Raw genomic sequence first — 20566 nt, forward strand, 5'->3', positions numbered from 1 at the left:
AAGTCAAGGACTGTCTCTGACTTGATTATTTTGAATCTATCCCAGCACTTCAGTGTAAGCTCTTTGTGTACAGGAAACATGTCTACCAACTATTGTATCGTACACCCCATAATGCTTAGTAGAGTGCTCTGCACACAGTAAACGTTCAATAAATACCACTGATGGATTCACAATCTCATGAAAGACTCCTGGTTTGCCAGATCTGTTCAGCAAAGAGGTCCATAATTCCCACACGCTCAAAAAAGGGTCCCCTCTCCCCTTCCACCCACATTAACTTGTATCCTTAATTCTAGAAGTTTTAATTTGATATCCTTCTATAATTTCTGATTCTTTTTCCTTTCACCCCTTACCCTCATAAAGCTGCAATATTAAAAAAGACCTCTAATGGATGGGACTATGGCTTTGGAGTTGCCAAGTGTTTATTAGGTATATATAATCGGACAGATGACTGGAGATATTAGCCTGATTCACAGCATTTCCATAGGTTAAGAGAAAGAACTACTGTGCAGAAAACTGGACTTTTATTTTTTGAGGCTAAAAGTCAACTCCATAATTCAGTGGATTTTCATTCATTCAATCGTATTTTGTTCACACCTTGAATAATGGACATTTTCCCCTGATTGGATAATTTCACAGACAGGTATTGTGAAAGATATTAGCGTATACAGAGATCTTGGCATAAAAAAAAAAAAAAAAAAAAAAGAAAAAAAGCAGGAGAGCAGGGAGCTAGCAAAGAGGTCAGAACCAAGCAACCTTGCTTAATAGAATACAGATTCTGAAACTTTTGTCATTCCATGGGGTTCCTCTCCCACAACTTTAGGCTCAAAGGAATCTTTTCTCTGGTTCAATATTCAACTGTATTAGACTTCAAATGCACAGATGGCTAAGGCATCCAGCATTCCTCCTCTTTAAGAGTTCTTCTGAGGGACCTTGACAGTGACCTTTATTAAAAAAAAAAAAAGGAGGGAGAATGTTAGGTTTGTGGGTAAATAGGAAGCAGTGTGGCTTAGTGGAAAGAACATGGGCTTGGGAGCCAGAGGATCTGAGCCCTAATCCCAGTGCCATTTGTCTATGTGACCTTATGAAAATAACTTCACTTCTCTGTGCCTCATTTTCCCTCATCTGCAAAATGGGGATTAAGGCTGAGAGCCCCATGTGGGATTGGACCATGTCCAACCTAATTATCTTGTACACTAACTCCAGCATTCAGTACAGTGCCTGGCATGAAGTGCTTAATAACATTTTTTTTTTTAAAAAAAAGTCATCTTAGTTTTAAATTGAGTATTAATCATTATAACTCCAAAAGCAGCGTGGTGCAGTGGAAAGAGCCCGGGCTTTGGAGTCAGAGGTCAGGGGTTCAAATCCCAGCTCCACCAACTGTCAGCTGTGTGACTTTGGGCAAATCACTTCACTTCTCTGTGCCTCAGTTACCTCATCTATAAAATGGGGATTAAGACTGTAAGCCCCCCGTGGGACAACCTGATCACCTTGTAACCTCCCCAGTGCTTAGAACAGTGCCTTGCACATAGTAAGCACTTAATACATGCCATTATTATTATAGCTAACATTTTTTAAGTACTTAAAAGGCACAAAGCCCTATCCTTAAGGGCCTCACACTAAGTGGGGGAGGACAAACCCAAAGAACAATAAAAATAGAGTTCAAAACACATTAAAATTCAAAAAACCCATGAAAAGGGAGATTTGCTAAGACTTTTCCCATGGACTCTGAACTTCCTTTAGGAACAGCCTGGGCATTCATGGTTGGGAGGAGGCAGGGGGTAGACCCCAACTGGAGAAGAGTAAGATTGTTCCAAGACCAATGCTAACCATTTCCTCCCCATTTCCCTCCATGAACTAAAACACATGAGAAATATCCTTATGAAATTTAAGGAAAGAGTTGGTCATAGTGGAGGGGCAAGTGATAGCCAACAGAGCACAAGCCAAAGAATTAGGATCCATCCTTCCCTATTCTCAGGAAGTAAGCATAAGTACTCACCGTTTTCACTTCGGTATAGGCCTGAAGGCCATACTCTCCCAGCTCCCGACCAGTCCCAGACATCTTGTAACCACCAAATGGGCTCTGGGCACCAAATGCATTGTAACAGTTAACCCTGCAGATGAGGATAAGGTGTTAGAAGCAGCTCAAAGATCTCAGTGGGGTTATCTTCCTCGATATCCATTCTGTGGGGTGGGAAGAACCACCAGGCCTTCTTTATCACGAGAACACAGGATGTCGTGTGGCTTCCATTCACCCTCCTGATGCCCCATCCCACTGACTGCTCATTTGCCCAAAAAGATCTAGACTAGGCTCACTGCCACAATTTTCTTTGTCCAGGAAGTGAGAAGTCAGAATGGCAGTGTTAGTTCAGAATACCAGGCAGGGTGGAAAAATAAAGATAAATCTTAGAACCGAATCGATCAGCATTGCCAAAAGCAGTCAGGGGAAGGCTCTTACCATACTGTGCCAGCCTGTAAGACTTGGGATATGTAATTGGCTTTGTCCAGATCCCTAGTAAAGACAGCTGCAGCCAGCCCATACTTAGAGTTATTGGCTCTCTCCACAACCTCTTCAATGGTCTTGAACTTTAGAATTTGCATCACTGGTCCAAAGATCTGCAGGGCAGAGCGCAGTCATGTGAGGCCAACTGGAGTCACTTGCCACTTAGGTCTTTAACACTTTCCCACAGGACAGAGGGGAACAGGCAATTAATTAGAAAGGCCCCGCTAGAAAATGATTTAAGTGAGTTTAAGGGAAACTAGATCAGATAAAAGCAGAAGTGGAAACTCAAGTGATGGCTGAGCCGAGACCCAGATCTTCCCCAGGAAGAGATCTGCAGGCAAAAGACAGACAACGGTGTGCACCTCCTCTGAGGCGATGGTCATGCCATCCTTCACGTCCCCAAAGACGGTGGGCTGGATGAAGTAGCCCCTTTCAGCAGCAGCCTTGCCTCCGCAGAGCAGTTTTGCCCCATCTTGTTTCCCCGCACTGATGTAGCCAAGAACCTTCTTAAATTGCTCCTCACTCACCTGCCACGTCAAGAAAAGAGAAATGACTTAGTTTTAACTGCTTATGAAGAGGTGGGGGTCAGGACGTTCAACGGGTCTGCTGGAAGGATGGAGTTTGGCTAGATTTCTGACTACCTGGATTTGGTGACCACGAGCAAGAACTTGGAATACACAGTCCTATTTTTCCTTCAGAAGTCGCTCTGGTACCCGTCCAATTTTTTTTTGGTTATTTGTTAAGTGCTTACTATATGCTAGGCACTGTACTGAGCACTGGGGTAGCATCAGCTTGGACACAACAATGACTGTGTCCGACCTGATTAACTTGTATCTACCCAGTGCTTAGAACAGAGCTCGGCACATAGAAAGAGCTTAACAAGTACCTTATATCCCACATTGAGCTCACAGGCTTAATAATAATAATAATAATGTTGGTATTTGTTAAGTGCTTAATAACAATAATAATGATAATAATAATGTCGGTATTTGTTAAGTGCTTAATAATAATAATGATAATAATAATAATAATAATAATGTTGGTATTTGTTAAGCACTTACTAAGTGCCAAACACTGTTCAAAGCGCTGGGGTAGGTACAGGGTAATCAGGTTGCCCCACGTGGGGCTCACAGTCTTAATCCCCATTTTACAGATGAGGCGACTGAGGCACCGAGAAGTTAAGTGACTTGCTGAAAGTCACACAGCTGACAAGTGGCAGAGCTGGGATTAGAACCCACAACCTCTGACTCCTAAGCCTGTGCTCTTTCCATTAAGCCATGCTGCTTCTGGATAATACCCATTTTACAGTGGAGGTAACAGGCACAGAGAAGTTAAATAACTTGCTTAAAGTCACACAGCAGGCAAATGGCAGAGCTGGGATTAGCACCCAAGTCCTCTGATTCCCAGGTCCATGTTCTTTCCCCTAAGCCTCGCTGCTTCTTTCCCTTCCTTATAGGGAAGTGGGTTTGCAAACAGTGAGGAAGAGTAAGTAATTCTTATGTTTGTCTTCCCCTATTAGAATGTAAGCTCCTTATAGGCAGGGAATGTGTCTGTTATTCTGAACTTCTCAAGTACCTAGTTGAGTGGACCACACCAAATGGACATTCAATAAATAATGCTCTATTACTAAAAAAACACTAAAATTGAATAATAATAATAATAATTTTGGTATTTGTTAAGCACTTACTATGTGCCAAGCACCGTTCTAAGCACTGGGGTAGATACAAGATAATGAGGTTGTCCCACATGGGGCTCTCATAGTCTTCATCCCCATTTTACAGATGGGGTAACAGGCACAGAGAAGTGAAGTGACTTGCCCAAGGCCACACAGCAGCCGAGTGGCGGAGCTGGGATTAGAACCCATGACCTTCTGACTCGCAGGCCCATGCTCTATCCTCTGTGTCATGAGCTCTTTAAATGTCAACCAATACCAGACTTCCTAGAGGACACCTGCCTTCGGGAGACCTCTTCTATTCCCCAGAAAAAAAGGGGTGCCTGCCTAGGCTTTTGAAAGCTTCAGGTTAAAAAACACAAAAAAAACCCCAGGAATCAATCATATTTACTGAGCACTTTGCGCACAGCACTGTAGTAAGCACTTGGGATAGTAAAATATAGACATTTGAATCATAAGGAGAACTCTTCCAGTCTAAACTACAAGAACGTGTTTACCAACTGTTATACTGTACTCACCCAGGTGCTTTGTACAGTGCTCTGCAAACCGTCAGTGCTCAATAAATATGATTACGTGATACAAGAGGGGAAAATAAAAGTCAATCAGCAGGAGCTAGGAAGTTTTGTGTGTTGAAGATGGACCGAAACACATGAAGCCAACTTGCTTCTTCCCTCACTCCAGGCAGTGCCCGCCTCACCTGAGGCCCCTGCTCAGTCTGGCTGTCAAAGGGGTTCCCAACCACACGAGACTTAGCCCGAGCAACGCTCCTCTCCACAAATTCGGGATAGATGTCCTCTTGCACAAAGGTTCGGGAGCCAGCGCAGCAGCACTGGCCCTGGTTGAAGAACAGCGCGAAGTGGGCCTGTTCCACTGCCCAGTCCACTGGACAGGTGAGAGGGAGAGAGAGAGAGAAAGCTAGTAAGATTTCCCAGCCCCAGTTCAGAGAGGACAGATCATTAATATAATAAGAATACTGGTATTTAAGTACTTATTATGTTGCAAGCACTGTTCTAGTTCTGGGGTAGATACAAGCTAATCAGGTTGGAAACAGTCCCTGTTCCACATGGGGATTACAGTCTTAATCCCAATTTTACAAATGAGGTAACAGGCATAGAGAATAATAATAATAATGACAGCATTTATTAAGCGCTTACTATGTGCAAAGCACTGTTCTAAGCGCTAGGGAGATTACAAAGTGATCACGTTGTCCCACTCACAGTCTTAATCCCCATTTTACGGATGAGGTAACTAAGACACAGAGAAGTTAAGTGACTTGCCCAAAGTCACACAGCGGACAAATGGTGGAGCCAGGAACAGAACCCAGGTCCTGCTGCTTTCTCCACTCAAATGCTATCTGGAAAAAAACACTTCACCTCCCTGCTCTGGCTTTTCAGATACATGCCTGGTATTTGAGGTTTCCAGGGCAAAGGGGGCCAAGCAATAGGAAGTGGATTCAAATTCAGTTGGACATACGGAAGAACTGCTTGGATAAGTGTGATAAAACCCTGGAACAGATCCCTGAGGAAGGGGGTGGAGTCCACAGTCCCCCAGATCTTTGATGGCCATGGGTCCTGAATGGTTTAACCTTTCACCTGCCTGGAGGAAAGGAGGGGGCCCAGATTATTACTATTATTGTGGTTTGGTGCTTACTATGTGTCAAGCACTGGGGTAGAGAAAAGGGAATCAGGTCTGTCTACGGCCAGATGGTGTCTCAAATCCCTTCCTGCTTTAGAATCCAATGATCTTTAAGACTGTGAGCCCACTGTTGGGTAGGGACCGTCTCTATATGTTGCCAACTTGTACTTCCCAAGCGCTTAGTACAGTGCTCTGCACACAGTAAGCGCTCAATAAATATGATTGATTGATCTGTGCGTTACCCAATCACCCTGATTACTCTTTACCCAACTCAGAACTTTGCTCAGGTCTCATGGAAAATGAGAAGGATGATGGTATTTAAGCACTTAGTGCCAGGCACTGTATTAAGCACTGGGGCAGATTTATGATTAGCTTGGGCACAGTCCCTGTCCCTCATGGGGCTCACAGTCTTAATCCCCATTTTATAAGTGAGGTAACTGAGGCCCAGAGAAGTGGCCTGCCCAAGGTTACACAGCATACTAGTGGCAGAGCCAGGATTAGAACCCATTTGGGATCCATAAAAGCCAAAGCAGAACCAAGAATTTGGGCTTTAGACTACCCTTTCCTGCGATCCAATTACGGCATTTCAATAGCAGGGTGAGCGAACTCACTGTCGGCATCTGACATAATTATGTTGGGGCTCTTGCCGCCCAGCTCCAGGGTCACTCTCTTCAGGTTACTCTTCCCTGCAGCTACCTGAATTAGGTGGCCAACCTGCAAGGTAGCAAAAAAAACCTTCGGTGAGAAGACATGGTAAACAAGTCCACAAAGTATACATTCTGGCATCGTCCTATAGAATACTGGCATCTTATCTAACTCCCAAGTGCTTAACACAGGAATCATTCTATAAAATACTGCCAGTAACACCCAGCTCGCTAGGATCCATTCAAGCTAGGTTAGAGAGGCAGCTAGTTGTCTTTGAGAGGGAAAAAGCAAAGTAAAAAAAAACCTCAAGAAAACCCAAGTCTTTTCACCTGCTCAGGCTCCACCTCCTTCACACTCACAAATTTCAAGAAGAATCAATAGAATTTTCTTACAGAGATTAGAATTTACACATAGGCATTGGCTTTCAACTCTGGATCCTTCCTATCACACTTATTGAACACACTGTATGCAAATCACTGTACTAGGCACTTGGAAGAGTAATAATAATGGCATTTATTAAGCGCTTACTATGTGCAAAGCACTGTTCTAAGTGCTGGGGAGGTTACAAGGTGATTAGGTTGTCCCACGGGGCGGGGGTCACAGTCTTACTCCCTATTTTACAGATGAGGTTCACTGAGGCCCAAAGAAGTGACTTGCCCAAAGTCACATAGCTGACAAGTGGCAGAGCCGGGAGGTGAACCCATGACCTCTGACTCCAAAGCCCGGGCTCTTTCCACTGAGCCACGCTGCTGCTTATATACCTGTATATATGTTTGTACATATTTATTACTCTATTTATTTTACTTGTACATATCTATTCTATTTATTTTATTTTGTTAATATGTTTGGTTTTGTTCTCTGTCTCCCCCTTCTAGACCGTGAGCCCACTGTTGGGTAGGGACTGTCTCTATATGTTGCCAACTTGTACTTCCCAAGCACTTAGTACAGTGCTCTGCACACAGTAAGCACTCAATAAATACGATTGATTGATTCTCAGTACAATATATCAATGTACATTGTAACAATATACAATATATTGTATGTACAACATATAATATACAACATAATTCTCTTTCTCCCTTCAAAGCCCTACTGAGAGCTCACCTCCTCCAAGAGGCCTTCCCAGACTGAGCCCCCTTTTTCCTCTCCTCCTCCCCCATCCATCCAACCCTACCTCCTTCCTCTCCCCACAGCGCCTGTATATATGTTTGTAGAGATTTGTTACTCTATTTATTTTACTTGTACATATTTACTATTCTATTTTGTTAATGATGTGCATCTAGCTTTACTTCTATTTATTCTGATGACTTGACACCTGTTCACATAATAATAACGATGGCATTTATTAAGCGCTCACTATGTGCAACGCACATGTTTTGTTTTGTTCTCTGTCTCCCCCTTCTAGACTGTGAGCCCGTTGTTGGGTAGGGACCGTCTCGATACGTTGCCAACTTGTACTTCCCAAGTGCTTAGTACAGTGCTCTGCACACAGTAAGTGCTCAATAAATACGATTGAATGAATGAATAATTGGTTATATTACAACAGTACAGTACAATATAACATAACTGGTAGACACGTTCCCTGCCCATAACGAGCTTACAGTCTAAAGGTTCCTAATCACCAACAAGGAATCCCCTGCCTTCAAATAATCAATATTTATTGAGCACCTACTATGGGTAGAGTCCTGTACTATGCACTTAGAGTGCAGTCAAATTAGACAGAGCTCAGTCCTCAAGAAGTTTACAGACTAGAGGGTGAGAGAGAAGCACCATACCACAGTGGATAGAGCACGGGCTTGGGAGTCAGAAGGTCATGGGCTCTAAGCCCTGCTCTGCCACTTGTCTGCTATGTGACCTTGCGGAAATCATTTCACTTCTGTGTCTCAGTTACCTCACCTGTAAAATGGGGATTGCGACAGAGCCCCATGTGGGACAGGAACTGTGCCCAACGTGATTTGCTTGTATCCACCCCAGCACTTAGTATAGTGCCTAGTACACAATAAGCGTTTTAAAAAATATGATAATTATTATTAACATAAGTTAGATAGGAAGAAGAAAAGTACCTGTGAACAAAAGTTAACATTTAATAAGTAATGGAGATCATCATCATCAATCGTATTTATTGAGCGCTTACTATGTGCAGAGCACTGTACTAAGTGCTTGGGAAGTACAAATTGGCAACATATACAGTCCCTACCCAACAGTGGGCTCACAGTCTAAAAGGGGGAGACAGAGAACAAAACCAAACATACTAACAAAATAAAATAGAATAGATATGTACAAATAAAATAGAGTAATAAATATGTACAAATATATATACATATATACAGGTGCTGTGGGGAAGGGAAGGAGGTAAGATGTGGGGATGGAGAGGGGGAGAGGAGATATGTACATAAGTGCTATGGGAGGTGGCAGAGAAGTGCTAAAATAGCAATTCTGGGCTATAATAAAAATGTGGTATTTGTTAAGCGCCTACTATATGTCAAGCACTGTACTAAGCACTGGGGTAGATACAAGATAATCAGGTACCACATGGGGCCGAGAGGGACAAAAGGTATTGACTCCCCATTTTGCAGATGAGGGAAGTGAGGCACAGGGAAGTTAGGTGACTTGTCCAAGGTCATGCAGCACACAAGAGGTGGAGCCTAGATTAGAATTCAAATCCTCTGACTCCGAGGCCTGTACTCTTTCCACTAGACCATGCTGCCGGGGAGGTTAGAAATTAAAAATTGGGGAAGGTCTTCTGATGGAGAAGTGATTTCAGAAGAGTTTCAAAGATTGAGAGCTGATCTGAAGGCAGAAAAAGTTCTGGATGAGGGGTGGGGGGCACGAGCAAGAGATCAGTGTATATATGATATGTATATATGTTTGTACATATTTATTACTCTATTTTATTTGTACATATCTATTCTATTTATTTTATTTTGTTAGTATGTTTGGTTTTGTTCTCCATCTCCCCCTTTTAGACTGTGAGCCCACTGTTGGGTAGGGACTGTCTCTATATGTTGCCAATTTGTACTTCCCAAGCACTTAGTACAGTGCTCTGCTCATAGTAAGTGCTCAATAAATACGATTGATGACGATCATCAGTGGTAGGAGAGATGATAATAATAATAATAATAATAATAATGGTATTTGTAAGCACTTCCAATGTGCCAAGCACTGTCCTAAACTCTGGGGTAGATACAAGGTAATCAGGATGTCCCACGTGGGGCTCGTACTTTTAATCCTCATTTTACAGATGAGGTAACAGGCACAGAGAAGGTGACTTGCCCAAGGTTACACATCAGACAAGTGGTGGAGCATGGTTTAGAACCCACATCCTCTGACTCCTAAACCCGTGCTCTGAGAGATGAGAACCAGGCACACTGAGTAGGTTAGATTGAGAGAAATGAAGACTGCAAGCTGGAGAGTAGTGGGAGAAGAGAGTGGAGAAGTAGGAGAGAGCGTATAGACGGCCTTAAAGCCAGTGGTCGGTAGTCTCGGCTTGATGAAGAGAGAGGAATGTGCATCCATTGGAGGTTTTTGAGACATGGGGAAACTTGTGCAGACTAATCACACAGTGGTATTTACTGACTGCTTACTGTGTGCAGAACACCATACTAATCACTAGGGAGAGTATAATACAACAGTACAACGTGCAAAGCAGCGTGGCTCAGTGGAAAGAGCCCGGGCTTGGAAGGCAGTGGTCATGGGTTCTAATCCTGACTCCGCCACTTGCCTGCTGTGTGACTTTGGAAAAGTCACTTCACTTCTCGGGGCCTCAGTTCCCTCATCTGTAAAATGGGGTTTAAGACAGCCCCCCGTGGGACAACCTTTCTTCCCCTCCCCACAGCACCTGTACATATGTTTGTACGTATTTATTTTTTTTCTTTTAGACTGTGAGCCCACTGTTGGGTAGGGACTGTCTCTATATGTTGCAAATTTGTACTTCCCATGCGCTTAGTACAGTGCTCTGCACATAGTAAGTGCTCAATAAATACAATTGATGATGATGATGACGACAGAATCGGTAGACATTCCCTGCCCACAAGGAGTTTGCAGCCTAGAGGGGGAGACATGGGGATCAAAGACCCAACCTTGTTTTCCCTTCCTCCCAGACCATGCGCCTCATGCCCACAGTCTGATCCTATAATTAAAATTATAATTCTATTTATTTTTATTAATGATGTGTTTATATCTATAATTCTATTTCTTTATAATGATGCTACTGATTCCTGTTTACTTGTTCTGATGTCTGCCTCCCCCGCTTCTAGACTGTGGGCCTGTTGTGGGTAGGGATTGTCTCTATTTGTTGCTGAACTCTACTTCCCAAGCACTTAGTACAGTGCTCTGCACACGGTAAGCGCTCAATAAATATGAATGAATGTGTCCAGAATCCACTCCATTTTCATTCTTTCAATCGTATTTACTGAGCACTTACTGTGTGCAGAGCACTGCACTAAGCACTTGAGAAGTACAAGTCGCCAACGTAGAGACACAGTCCCTACCTAACAACGGGCTCACAATGTAGAAGGGGGAGACAGACAACAAAACAAAAAACAAAACATGTAGTGAGGTGTCAAAATGTCAGAATAAATAGAAATACAGCTATATGCGCATCATTAACAAAATAGAGTGGTAAATATGTACAAGTAAAATAGAGTAGCACTTAATACCTTTGTTATAATTACAAGTGACAAATATAATTGTATCTCCTAGACCACCCCTCTTGGATCGTAAGCCATCTAAGACATAGGTACCACAACCAACTCCCACACACGTACTCCCTCCCAGTTCCAGCATAGCTCTCCGCACACAGCAAGCAAAACTATCTGGATAACAGAGTGAAGAAAGCGTGGACTGGAAACGGGAAAACACTGGAGGTAGGGAGATCAGTGAGGAGGCTGAGGTCCAGGACATGGCAAGAGCCAGGGCCTGGTGGCTCTTTGGATGGAGAGGAAAGGGCCAACCCTTGACCTGCTACGGAGAAAAAACAAATCAATGAAACTAAACAAAACAAAAAAACCCTTGATAAACTGAATATGGGGATTGAAAGAGGGAGAAGATTCAAAGATAATGCCATGCCTACAGGAAGAATGGTGGAAACTATGTTGGGAATCCACGTGGGAGAGTTAGGTGGAGGGGAAGATTTGGTAGGAGGAAAGATGAGGAGTCCTGTTTTGGACAGGTTGAGCTTCAGATGCCAGGGACACCTCCATGGGCAGATGCCCTGGAGGCAAGAAGAAATGCACAAACAAATCATTATGCTCTCCAATGAGACCATCTAAACTGACATGTGTTTGTTTCATAGGCTGGTAGAGCGCTTCAATTTTCCCTCAGGTCCTGGGACCATAGAAACATCATCAAGAGAGTCTTAACATGGCAGCTTTCCCACAGAGTGAAAGAGAGAAAGGGAATTCTTTTGGAAACTAACAGATAAATCATAGGGAAAGAAAAGGACAGATTATTTGGATTTTGATACTTTTCCAATAACTACCCCTACATAGGCCTCTCTCAACACCAATCCCAATGCAAAGAGGGGCCTCCTTCCAGATGATAAAGCCAAGCTTTAAGCACATTCTGCTCAGCAACTCTGGGTGAAAGTTGAACAAATAAAGTCAGAAAGACTGAAGGGGAAAGAGTCCACATACAAGTAAGATCCTAATGCAGCTCTAAACATCCGGAAATTGCAGGGTTGTGCTGAAAAACTACTCCCAAGATCAATAAGCAAGGTGATAACATGCTTCTTTCCAATCCCCACCAGTGCTGGAAGAAAGGCAGAAAAAGAAATAATAGTAGTAATGGTATTCAAGTACTTACTATGTGCTAGGCACTGTACTAAGCACTGGGATGGATACAAGCAAATCAAGTTGGATACAGTCCCGATCACATGTGGGGTTCACAGTTTCAATCTCAATTTTACAGATGAGGTAACAGGCACAGAGCAGTGAAGCGAAGTGCCCAAGGTCACACACAACAGAAGTGGTGGAGTCAGGATTAGAACCCATGACCTTCTGACTCCCAAGCCTGTAGTCTATCGACTACACCTTCTCTTACAAGGAGACTTGGTTTACCTACCCAGTCTCTCCACTTTATTAGGGTTTAGGAAAAAAAATAATAATCTGCTGTGGTCACTGGATTCTTACCCACTACCAATGGCAGTCATAATCAACATTGCAAACTCCCAGGCATGCAGGTGTGGCCAAAGACATAGACTAAGTGGCTTAGTGGAAAGAGAACGGGTTTGGGAATCAGAGGTTGTAGGTTCTAATCCCAGCTCTGCCACTTTTCAGATGTGCAACTTTGGATAAGTCACACAAAAGTTTCAATCCAAGCTTAATTCTGAGCCCTCATCTGAAAAATCTTAAAAAACAAAAACCAAAAAAAAAAAAAAAAAACCAACAGACTCCTATCTCTGGGAGAGAGAAGGGTAGAAAGGCTCAGGAGTACAGTATTGCCATGGTTTCAGAAATATTTGGGCCTTTAACCAAGCAACCTTAAATCAATCCATCAGTGGTAATTACTGAGAGTTGGCTGTGTGCCGTGAGCCCTGCACTAAGCTCTTGGGAGAGTATAGTAGGGTTGTTAAAGTCCCTGCCCTCAAGGAGCTTGCAATTGACTGGCAATTATTTTCCACCCAATTATTTTTATTGAGTGCCTGAGTTCAGAGTACTATACTAAGAGCTTGGGCTAGTACAAAAGCAGTGAAAAAAAACACACAAAACACCACAAAGCTCCCTGCCCTCAAGGAGCTTATATCGCAGTGGATGAGATAGGTAGACACAAATTACAAATAGTGGAAGCAGAAGGAAGAACACGGATACAACTGGTGTAGTCAAGAGTATAGAAGAATGAAACAGGAAGATGAATATGTGAACAAAAGACACAAAAGTGCTGAGAATGGGTTAAATACATAAGTGCTGAGAATGCACAGGCAACCCGTAGAAATAGCTTAGAAAAGAAGGGGATCTGGAAAAAAATAATAATAATAATGAACGATAACACTACGTGTCAAGCACTGCACCAGGCACTGAGAACGACATGATATTACAGATAAGACACAGTCATGTCCTGAGGATGATGGAGTGGAATTTTAAAAGCAAACCAAGTTGCAAACTCCCACGTTGTGCAGTTCTTACCTCCGTGGAGCCGGTGAAGGCCACTTTGTCCACTTCCATGTGGGAAGAGATGGCAGCCCCAGCTGTTGGGCCATAGCCAGGAATAACGTTGACAACTCCAGGAGGGAAGCCTGCCTGTGGGGAGACAGGCAGGAGGTGAGAATGGTGTTGCTATCGCCCTTCTGAAGGACGACTGACCTGAAAGACTCCAAGGCGGAGCCTCTTCCTCCCTCTCCCCAAAGAAGCGAACAGACTTCCCAGAGTTCAGGAAGTAAAATATTAGTGCAACCGGGAATGACAACCCCAGACGCTGCAGCTCACTAGCTCACCTAGTTCGGGACCCGAATACGAAAAGCCCCGGGCTCCCAGATGGCCTATGAAAGAATTCTTGGCTCTGGAAACCACCCTATGTCCTTCTTGTGGGCCGGCAGCAGTTCGAGCAACAATTGATTGTTAAATCTGAGATGGGGTTCGGCGAGGGGGAAAGGGGTCAGAGAAGAAACTCACCTCTTTGATCAAGCTGGCCACGTACAAAGCAGTAAGGGGAGTCTGTTCAGCGACCTTCATGATGATGACATTCCCGGTTGCCAGGGCTGGTCCCAGTTTCCAGGCCAGCATAAGCAAAGGAAAGTTCCACTGACGAAAGACAAGGCAACAAGATCCATTAGCCCCAACTTCATAAAAATGGTTAGGGAGTAAGTACTACTACTGTTTGCGTAAAGGCAAAAATAATAATAATAATAATAATCCTCTCTCTTACATTCCAGGTACCCATTTTTTTTTCTTTTTCCAGGGAAGGATTCAGTCAAAAGGAGCAGAGACAAAGAACAGCTAACACTGTGAGAAGCAGAATGGCCTACTGGATAGAGAATGGGCCTGGGAGTTAGAACGACCTTCATTCACTCAATTGTACTTATTGGGTGCTTACTGTGTGCAGAGCACTGTACTAAGTGCTTGGGAAGTACAAATCGGCAATATATAGAGACGGGTCCTACTTAACAACAGGCTCACTGTCTAGAAGTGGGAGACAGGCAACCAAACAAGTAGACAGGTGTCAATACCATCAAAATAAATAGAATTATAGCTATATACACATCATTAATAGAGCAATACATATGTACAAATATACACAGGTGCTGAGGGGAGGGGAAGGAGGTAGGGGAGGAGGAGAGGAAAAGGTGGGGGCTCAGTCTGGGCTCTAATCCTGCCTCTGTCACATCTGCTGTGTGACCTTGGACAAGTGACTTCATTGTGCCTCATTATCTCATCTGTAAAATGGGGATTAAGACTGAAAGTCCCATGGGGCACATGGTGTGTGGCCAACCTGACTAGCTTGTCAACCTCAGTGCTTAGTACAGTGCTGGCACATACTAAACACTTAAATGCCATAGAAAAAAACAAAACAAAAACCAAACGAAAAATGAAACCACATCTAATCCCCTCAATAGAAACCATTTTAGTTCTCAATCCCCACAAAACTCGTTGAGGTACCCAAACTAAAGGCAGAACTGTAAAAGGATAAGCTCTTACATGGATAGAGTGACCAGCAATAGCGGGCCAAGGGACATATTACATCACACGCTAAGCTACCAAACAGTGTGGTGAGAGGATTTCACCTGACTGCCAATTTGTAGAAATTTGCTTGACTTGGCCCAAATCTAGAATATTTCATTAGGGCAACCTAACCCTCCCAATTGTTCTAGAATCTTTGTGTTCCCCTCAGATCCACATGAGGTGTCATGGTATTTGAGCCTCAGAAATTGCTCGAAGAAAACTGCAATAGAGGCAAGCTTGGTACCAAAAAGGAGGGACCAAAAGCAGCTGAAAATCAGACAGGCTAGTACACTACCAGGCTTCTGGTTGCCCTAAAAAGAGGCCCTGGTTTAGTCCGTAGGCCTCAGGACCAGGTATCAGAAAACATTTAATCATATTTATTGAGTGCTTACTGTGTGTAGAGCACTGCACCAAGTGCTTGGGGGAGTACAGAGCAATAAACAGTCACATTCCCTGCCCACATCGGGCTTACAATCTACAGTGGGATCAGGAAAAAAAAAGCTAGGTGGAAAGCCTGTGACAAGACAGACATCCTTAAGATTGTCCTCCTTCGCTTCCAGGACTCATGCATAGCCACAACCTTGGCACAGGCTCACTGGTCATCCTGACTCGCATTCTAAGCTTCCTTGCGGTTTTCCACACAGCAGTGACGTTTGCATTGCACATGGTTGTATTCTCTAAATTCCCACATCCCTAATCAGAGTGGGTCCAGCCAGATTTAATAGAAAGAGTGATTTTGGACTATGCATAGCTTCCCCCACCCATTTCTACAGTTTGAAGAAGACTCCACGTAAAGCTACTAATAATAATGATAGTGATAATGCTTACTGTGTGTCAAGCATTTGACTAAGCATTAGGGTAGGTACAAGATAACTAGGTTGGACACAATCCCTTTCCCCCATGGGGCTCACAGTTTAAGTAAGAGGGAGAACAGGTATTCAATCCCCATCCTACCAATGAGGCAACTGAGGCACAGGGAACTTAAGTGATGAGAAGCAGCATGGCCTAGTGGGTAGCACACAGGCCTGGGACTCAGAAGGCCCTGAGTTCCCATTCTGGCTCTGCCACTCGTCTGCTGTGCGACTTGGAGCAAGTCCCAACTTCTCTGTGCCTCAGTCACCACATCTGTAAAATGGGGATTAATAATAAGAGCCCCATGTGGGACATGGACTGTGTCCAACTTGATTAGCGTGCCTCTACTCTGGCACGTAGTGCAGTGCTTGATAGTAAATGCTTAACAAATACCACACAAACAAACAAAAAGCAACATGCCCAAGGTCACAGCAAGTAGATGGAGGATTCGGCATTAGAATCCAGGTCCTCTGACTCCCATGCTCTCTCCACTAGATTACACTGCTTTTCCGGCAATAGAGATTTTTCTTCTTCCCTCACCTCCCTCCACACTCCCACCCTTACCTTCCTTCCCAGTCCTAGCAATTATTGGTCCATTAGGATGGTAAGGATAAAACAACCTCAATCCCAGGATTGGAAGATGTGTCACTCACCGGAATGATCTGACCGCAAACACCCACGGGTTCGTGGCGGGTGTAGCTGAAGAAGTCTCCTTCTATCGGAATTGTTTTCCCATGGTATTTATCGGCCCAGCCAGCGTGGTACCTGACAAGGCCAGTTTTTTCAGTTAATGGATTTAAGGAGATAATAATACTAATAATGGCATTTTATTAAGCACTTACTATGTGCAAAGCACTGTTCTCAAACACCCAAGCGAGAGAAGAAAAGCGGTCCAACAGTGGAATCTTTCATTGCCTCCCTCTCCCTCAGCTTGGTCTCAGGCCAACTTATTACACTGAATCAACATGGTTGAGGGGCTAGTCCAGAAAGGCTCTTTTGGGGCTTGGGAAACCTGGCTCAAGGTGTGGTCCTGTGATTTGGGGCAAGTCCTAACTAACCTCTCTCGGCCTATAAAATAGACTTGATTCTTGTCCCTCCATGCTTCCTGAAGCTGTTGTAAGATCACACGAAAGTGCTTTGCACTACATACATAGAAAGATGCTTGATAAATAAGCTAATACTCCTGCCAGAATAATTATTTGGGCAAACAGTAAAGGTATTCCTGGCTTCTGGCTCATACCTGCCAGAAGTGCTTTAATCCTCAGGCTTAAAGCTTTACATAACCCAATTAATGCTCCAAGACTAGTTTTAATGACTCAGTGATCCAATAAGACAGAAAACCGGATAGGTTTTTCTGTTCCAATATGATCTTATCGTTCCTCCAACCACATGTTTATGCACGGCTAGGTGGAAAGAGCTTGGGATTGGGGAGTCACGAGACCAGGGCTCTGGTCCTACCTCTGCCACTAGCCTACTCGTGTGACTTTGGATGCATCACAACCTCTCTGGGACTCAGTTCCCTCATCTGTATAATGGAGATAAGATGGATGGTGAGTCCTCTGTGGGACAACAACTACCTGATCTCATACCCTTATGTCTATTCCAGCACTGGAGTAGCTCATAGCTTAGCACGTAATTGCTTAATAAATGGCTTAAGGATTACGTCCTCCTTCATTAACACTGAGGCAAAGGGCAGAACCACCATACCTAAGGCATTTGATCACCATATCCAAGTCCACCAGGTAGGAGGCTGAAAAGGGTTTGCCATTATCCAAGGTCTCCAGGGCCTGAGAAGAGAAAAACACCAATTAACAAAGGCCTGGGAGAAGCAGTGTGTCCTAGTGGATACAGCACGGGGCTGGGAATCAGAAGGTCCTGGGTTCTAATCCCCGCTCTGCCACTTTTCTTTTGTGTGACCTTGGGCAAATCACTTCACATCTCTGTGCCTCAGTTACATCTGTAAAATGAAGACTAAGACCAAACCCCATGTGGGACAGGGCCTGTGTTCAACCCGATTTCCTTGTATTCACCCCAGCACTTGGTACAGTGCCTTGCACATACTAAGCACTTAAATACCACAATAATGGGACAAAGCGCCAGTCTATTAGTGATTATACGGGAAGCCCCCCTTCAAGCTAATCAGCAACTGCAGATTTCTAACTCTGGCATGGAATGGATACTTGGGGCCTGACTCACTGTTTCAGTTAGGAAAAGGGGGGAAGGAGTCGGGGGGAGGAGGAGTACATGGCACCCACCGCCAAGTATGCCCGGTCCCGCTCGATCAGGTCTGCCAGACGATTCAGCAGGTTTCCACGGTGGGAAGCGTCCATCCGCCGCCAGGGCGAGCCCACCCGGAATGCAGCTTTGGCTGCCTTTACTGCCTTATCCACGTCTGCCTAAGAAACGAGAGTTGAAAATATTTGGATTAATGGTTTTGTTTGGTTTATTAGGATACCACAGTGAAACTCGGGGGGTGGGGGGGATTTTTCCATAGTTATTTATTCCAGACCCATTTCTAGACACACACACACACACACACACACACACACAGTCTCTCTCAGTTCCTAAATCCATCTCACCAAAAGTCTGCGCTAGTGAACACTTAAGAAATCAGTTATTACAAATGATTTCCATTTCACAAACTGCAGGTGCCCCTAACAAGTAAGGAAATTAATTTTAAACTATATTTCCTTCCCACCACTTTCCCTTCACCAAGTTACAAAAGGAACGGAAATCAGCCTCTCTGGCTGGCTTCCATTTATTCATTTTAAAAGCTCTAAAACCACCCCTAGAAGAAAGCCAGATGTAAAAGGTTAAATTTAAGTTCCTTTTCTTATTTTAGCCAAGCAATACTAGGGAGTCTATTCAGTTAATCAATGGACCATGAAAACACCACCTTCTATTAGTAATCACAAGTTTACCAAATAAAGAGTTTTCCTAGCCCACCCTCCATTCTTTGTTGTCCAACAGAAACTTCCTCGCTATGGATGGGCTGCTTCAGTAAATACAGCTCTAAAGTCTACATAACGTTTCTTGGCAGAAATACACACATATGCAAACATAGATACTCTCACGCCCATCTGACAAGAGAATGATTTCACAGTTGGATACAGATTTTTGCCATCAAAAGACACATATATGTTCTTGATTGACAGCCACTTTTTTCATTTTTTTTTTTTTTTTTTTTTACCTTGTCACCTTCAGCCACCTGACAAATCACCTCACCAGTGGACGGGTTGATGGTGGGGAAAGTTTTCTTGCTGATGGCATCATGCCACTCATTGTCTATGAAAATCTGCAGGGAGAAAGAGGAGACCCTCAGGACTAGTCATTAACCACACTGGTGAGTGTGAACATTGCACAACAGATTTGATACAGATTTAAGGTAAGCTCTCTCCCATCATTTTGAGGGAGAGTTGATTCTTAGCTTAATTAGGCTCATATTAAAGATTGGGGGTGGGGCAGTCCTTAGGAGTCAGTGAACACCAGAATAAATCCTCAGCTCTTCCCTGAGTGAGTAGGAACCAAGTGAAGAATCGGACTCCATTTCCTAGTCACAGAAAGCATTCTCTCTCCCAAGCGCTTAGTACAGTGCTCTGCACACAGTAAGCATTCAATAAATACCATTTGATGATTGAAGAACTCAGGTCAAACACTAATGCTCAGAGAGCAGAGAGCGAAGTATGCAAATCCCCACCCCTCCATCCCTAACTCTGTTCGGATGGTCACTCAAGGAGTTTCCTATTAGACAGTCCTCTTTTTAGCTGGGCAGGGGATAGACCAGTCGATCAGTGAAGCAGCAAAAGAATAGAGAAGCAGCATGGCTCAGTGGAAAGAACCCGGGCTTTGGAGTCAGAGGTCATGGGTTCAAATCCCCATTCTGCCAACTGTCAGCTGTGTGACTTTGGGCAACTCTCAACTTCTCTGGCACTCAGTTATCTCAACTGTAAAATGGGGATTAAAACTGTGAGCCCCCCTGGGGACAACCTGATCACCTTGTAACCTCCCCAGTGCTTAGAACAGTGCTTTGCACATAGTAAGCGCTTAAACGCCAACATTATTATTACTATTCTATTAATTTTGTTAATGATGTGCATGTAGCTTTAATTCTGTTTGTTCTGATGACTTGACACCTGTGTTTTGTTGTCTGTCTCCCCCTTCTAGACTGTGAGCCTATTGTTGGGTAGGGACTGTCTCTATATTTTGCCAACTTGTACTTCCCAAGCACTTAGGACAGAGCTCTGCACACAGTAAGCACTCAATAAATATGATTGAATTAATGAATGAACAGTAAGTGCTCAATAAATACGACTGAATGAATGACTGGTGGCAGTGAACAACAGCAGCAGCAAATCTATGTATCTTCCTTGCCCTTTCTTCCACTTTGTTCCTCTTTTTCTGTGCCCCTCCATCCCCCCAAAACCCATCATTTTCATCCCTTTGCAGTTCAAAACCCTGACTTCTGCTGACAAATTCTTCATCATATTCTCATCACTCTCTAAAACAAATTCCTCTTGGTCTCCCAGGAAGATCCCAACTTTTCCTCCTTTCTTTATGGTCTTTGCTGAGCTCCTATTGTGTGTAGAGCATTGAACTAAGCACTCAGGA

The 20566-nt window shown here is 43.8% G+C and overlaps 1 protein-coding gene across 1 annotated transcript in view; it reads right to left on the reverse strand.

The window, feature by feature from the left end:
• Positions 1-499: 499 nt before the first annotated feature.
• LOC119942005 (aldehyde dehydrogenase, mitochondrial) overlaps positions 500-20566 on the reverse strand; it is a 30313-nt gene continuing 10246 nt past the window's right edge. The window contains exons 2-13 of the mRNA XM_038762646.1: positions 19149-19253; positions 18214-18354; positions 17666-17745; positions 16612-16723; positions 14060-14188; positions 13574-13687; positions 6419-6521; positions 4870-5054; positions 2863-3027; positions 2456-2613; positions 1997-2111; positions 500-941 (exon numbers count right to left, since the gene is read on the reverse strand). Coding sequence (XP_038618574.1) covers positions 909-941; positions 1997-2111; positions 2456-2613; positions 2863-3027; positions 4870-5054; positions 6419-6521; positions 13574-13687; positions 14060-14188; positions 16612-16723; positions 17666-17745; positions 18214-18354; positions 19149-19253 — 1440 coding nt within the window. The 3' untranslated portion in view covers positions 500-908. The remainder of the gene's footprint in view (positions 942-1996; positions 2112-2455; positions 2614-2862; positions 3028-4869; positions 5055-6418; positions 6522-13573; positions 13688-14059; positions 14189-16611; positions 16724-17665; positions 17746-18213; positions 18355-19148; positions 19254-20566) is intronic.

Source organism: Tachyglossus aculeatus, chromosome 21 (genome assembly GCF_015852505.1).
Source record: "Tachyglossus aculeatus isolate mTacAcu1 chromosome 21, mTacAcu1.pri, whole genome shotgun sequence".
Lineage (NCBI taxonomy): Eukaryota > Metazoa > Chordata > Mammalia > Monotremata > Tachyglossidae > Tachyglossus > Tachyglossus aculeatus.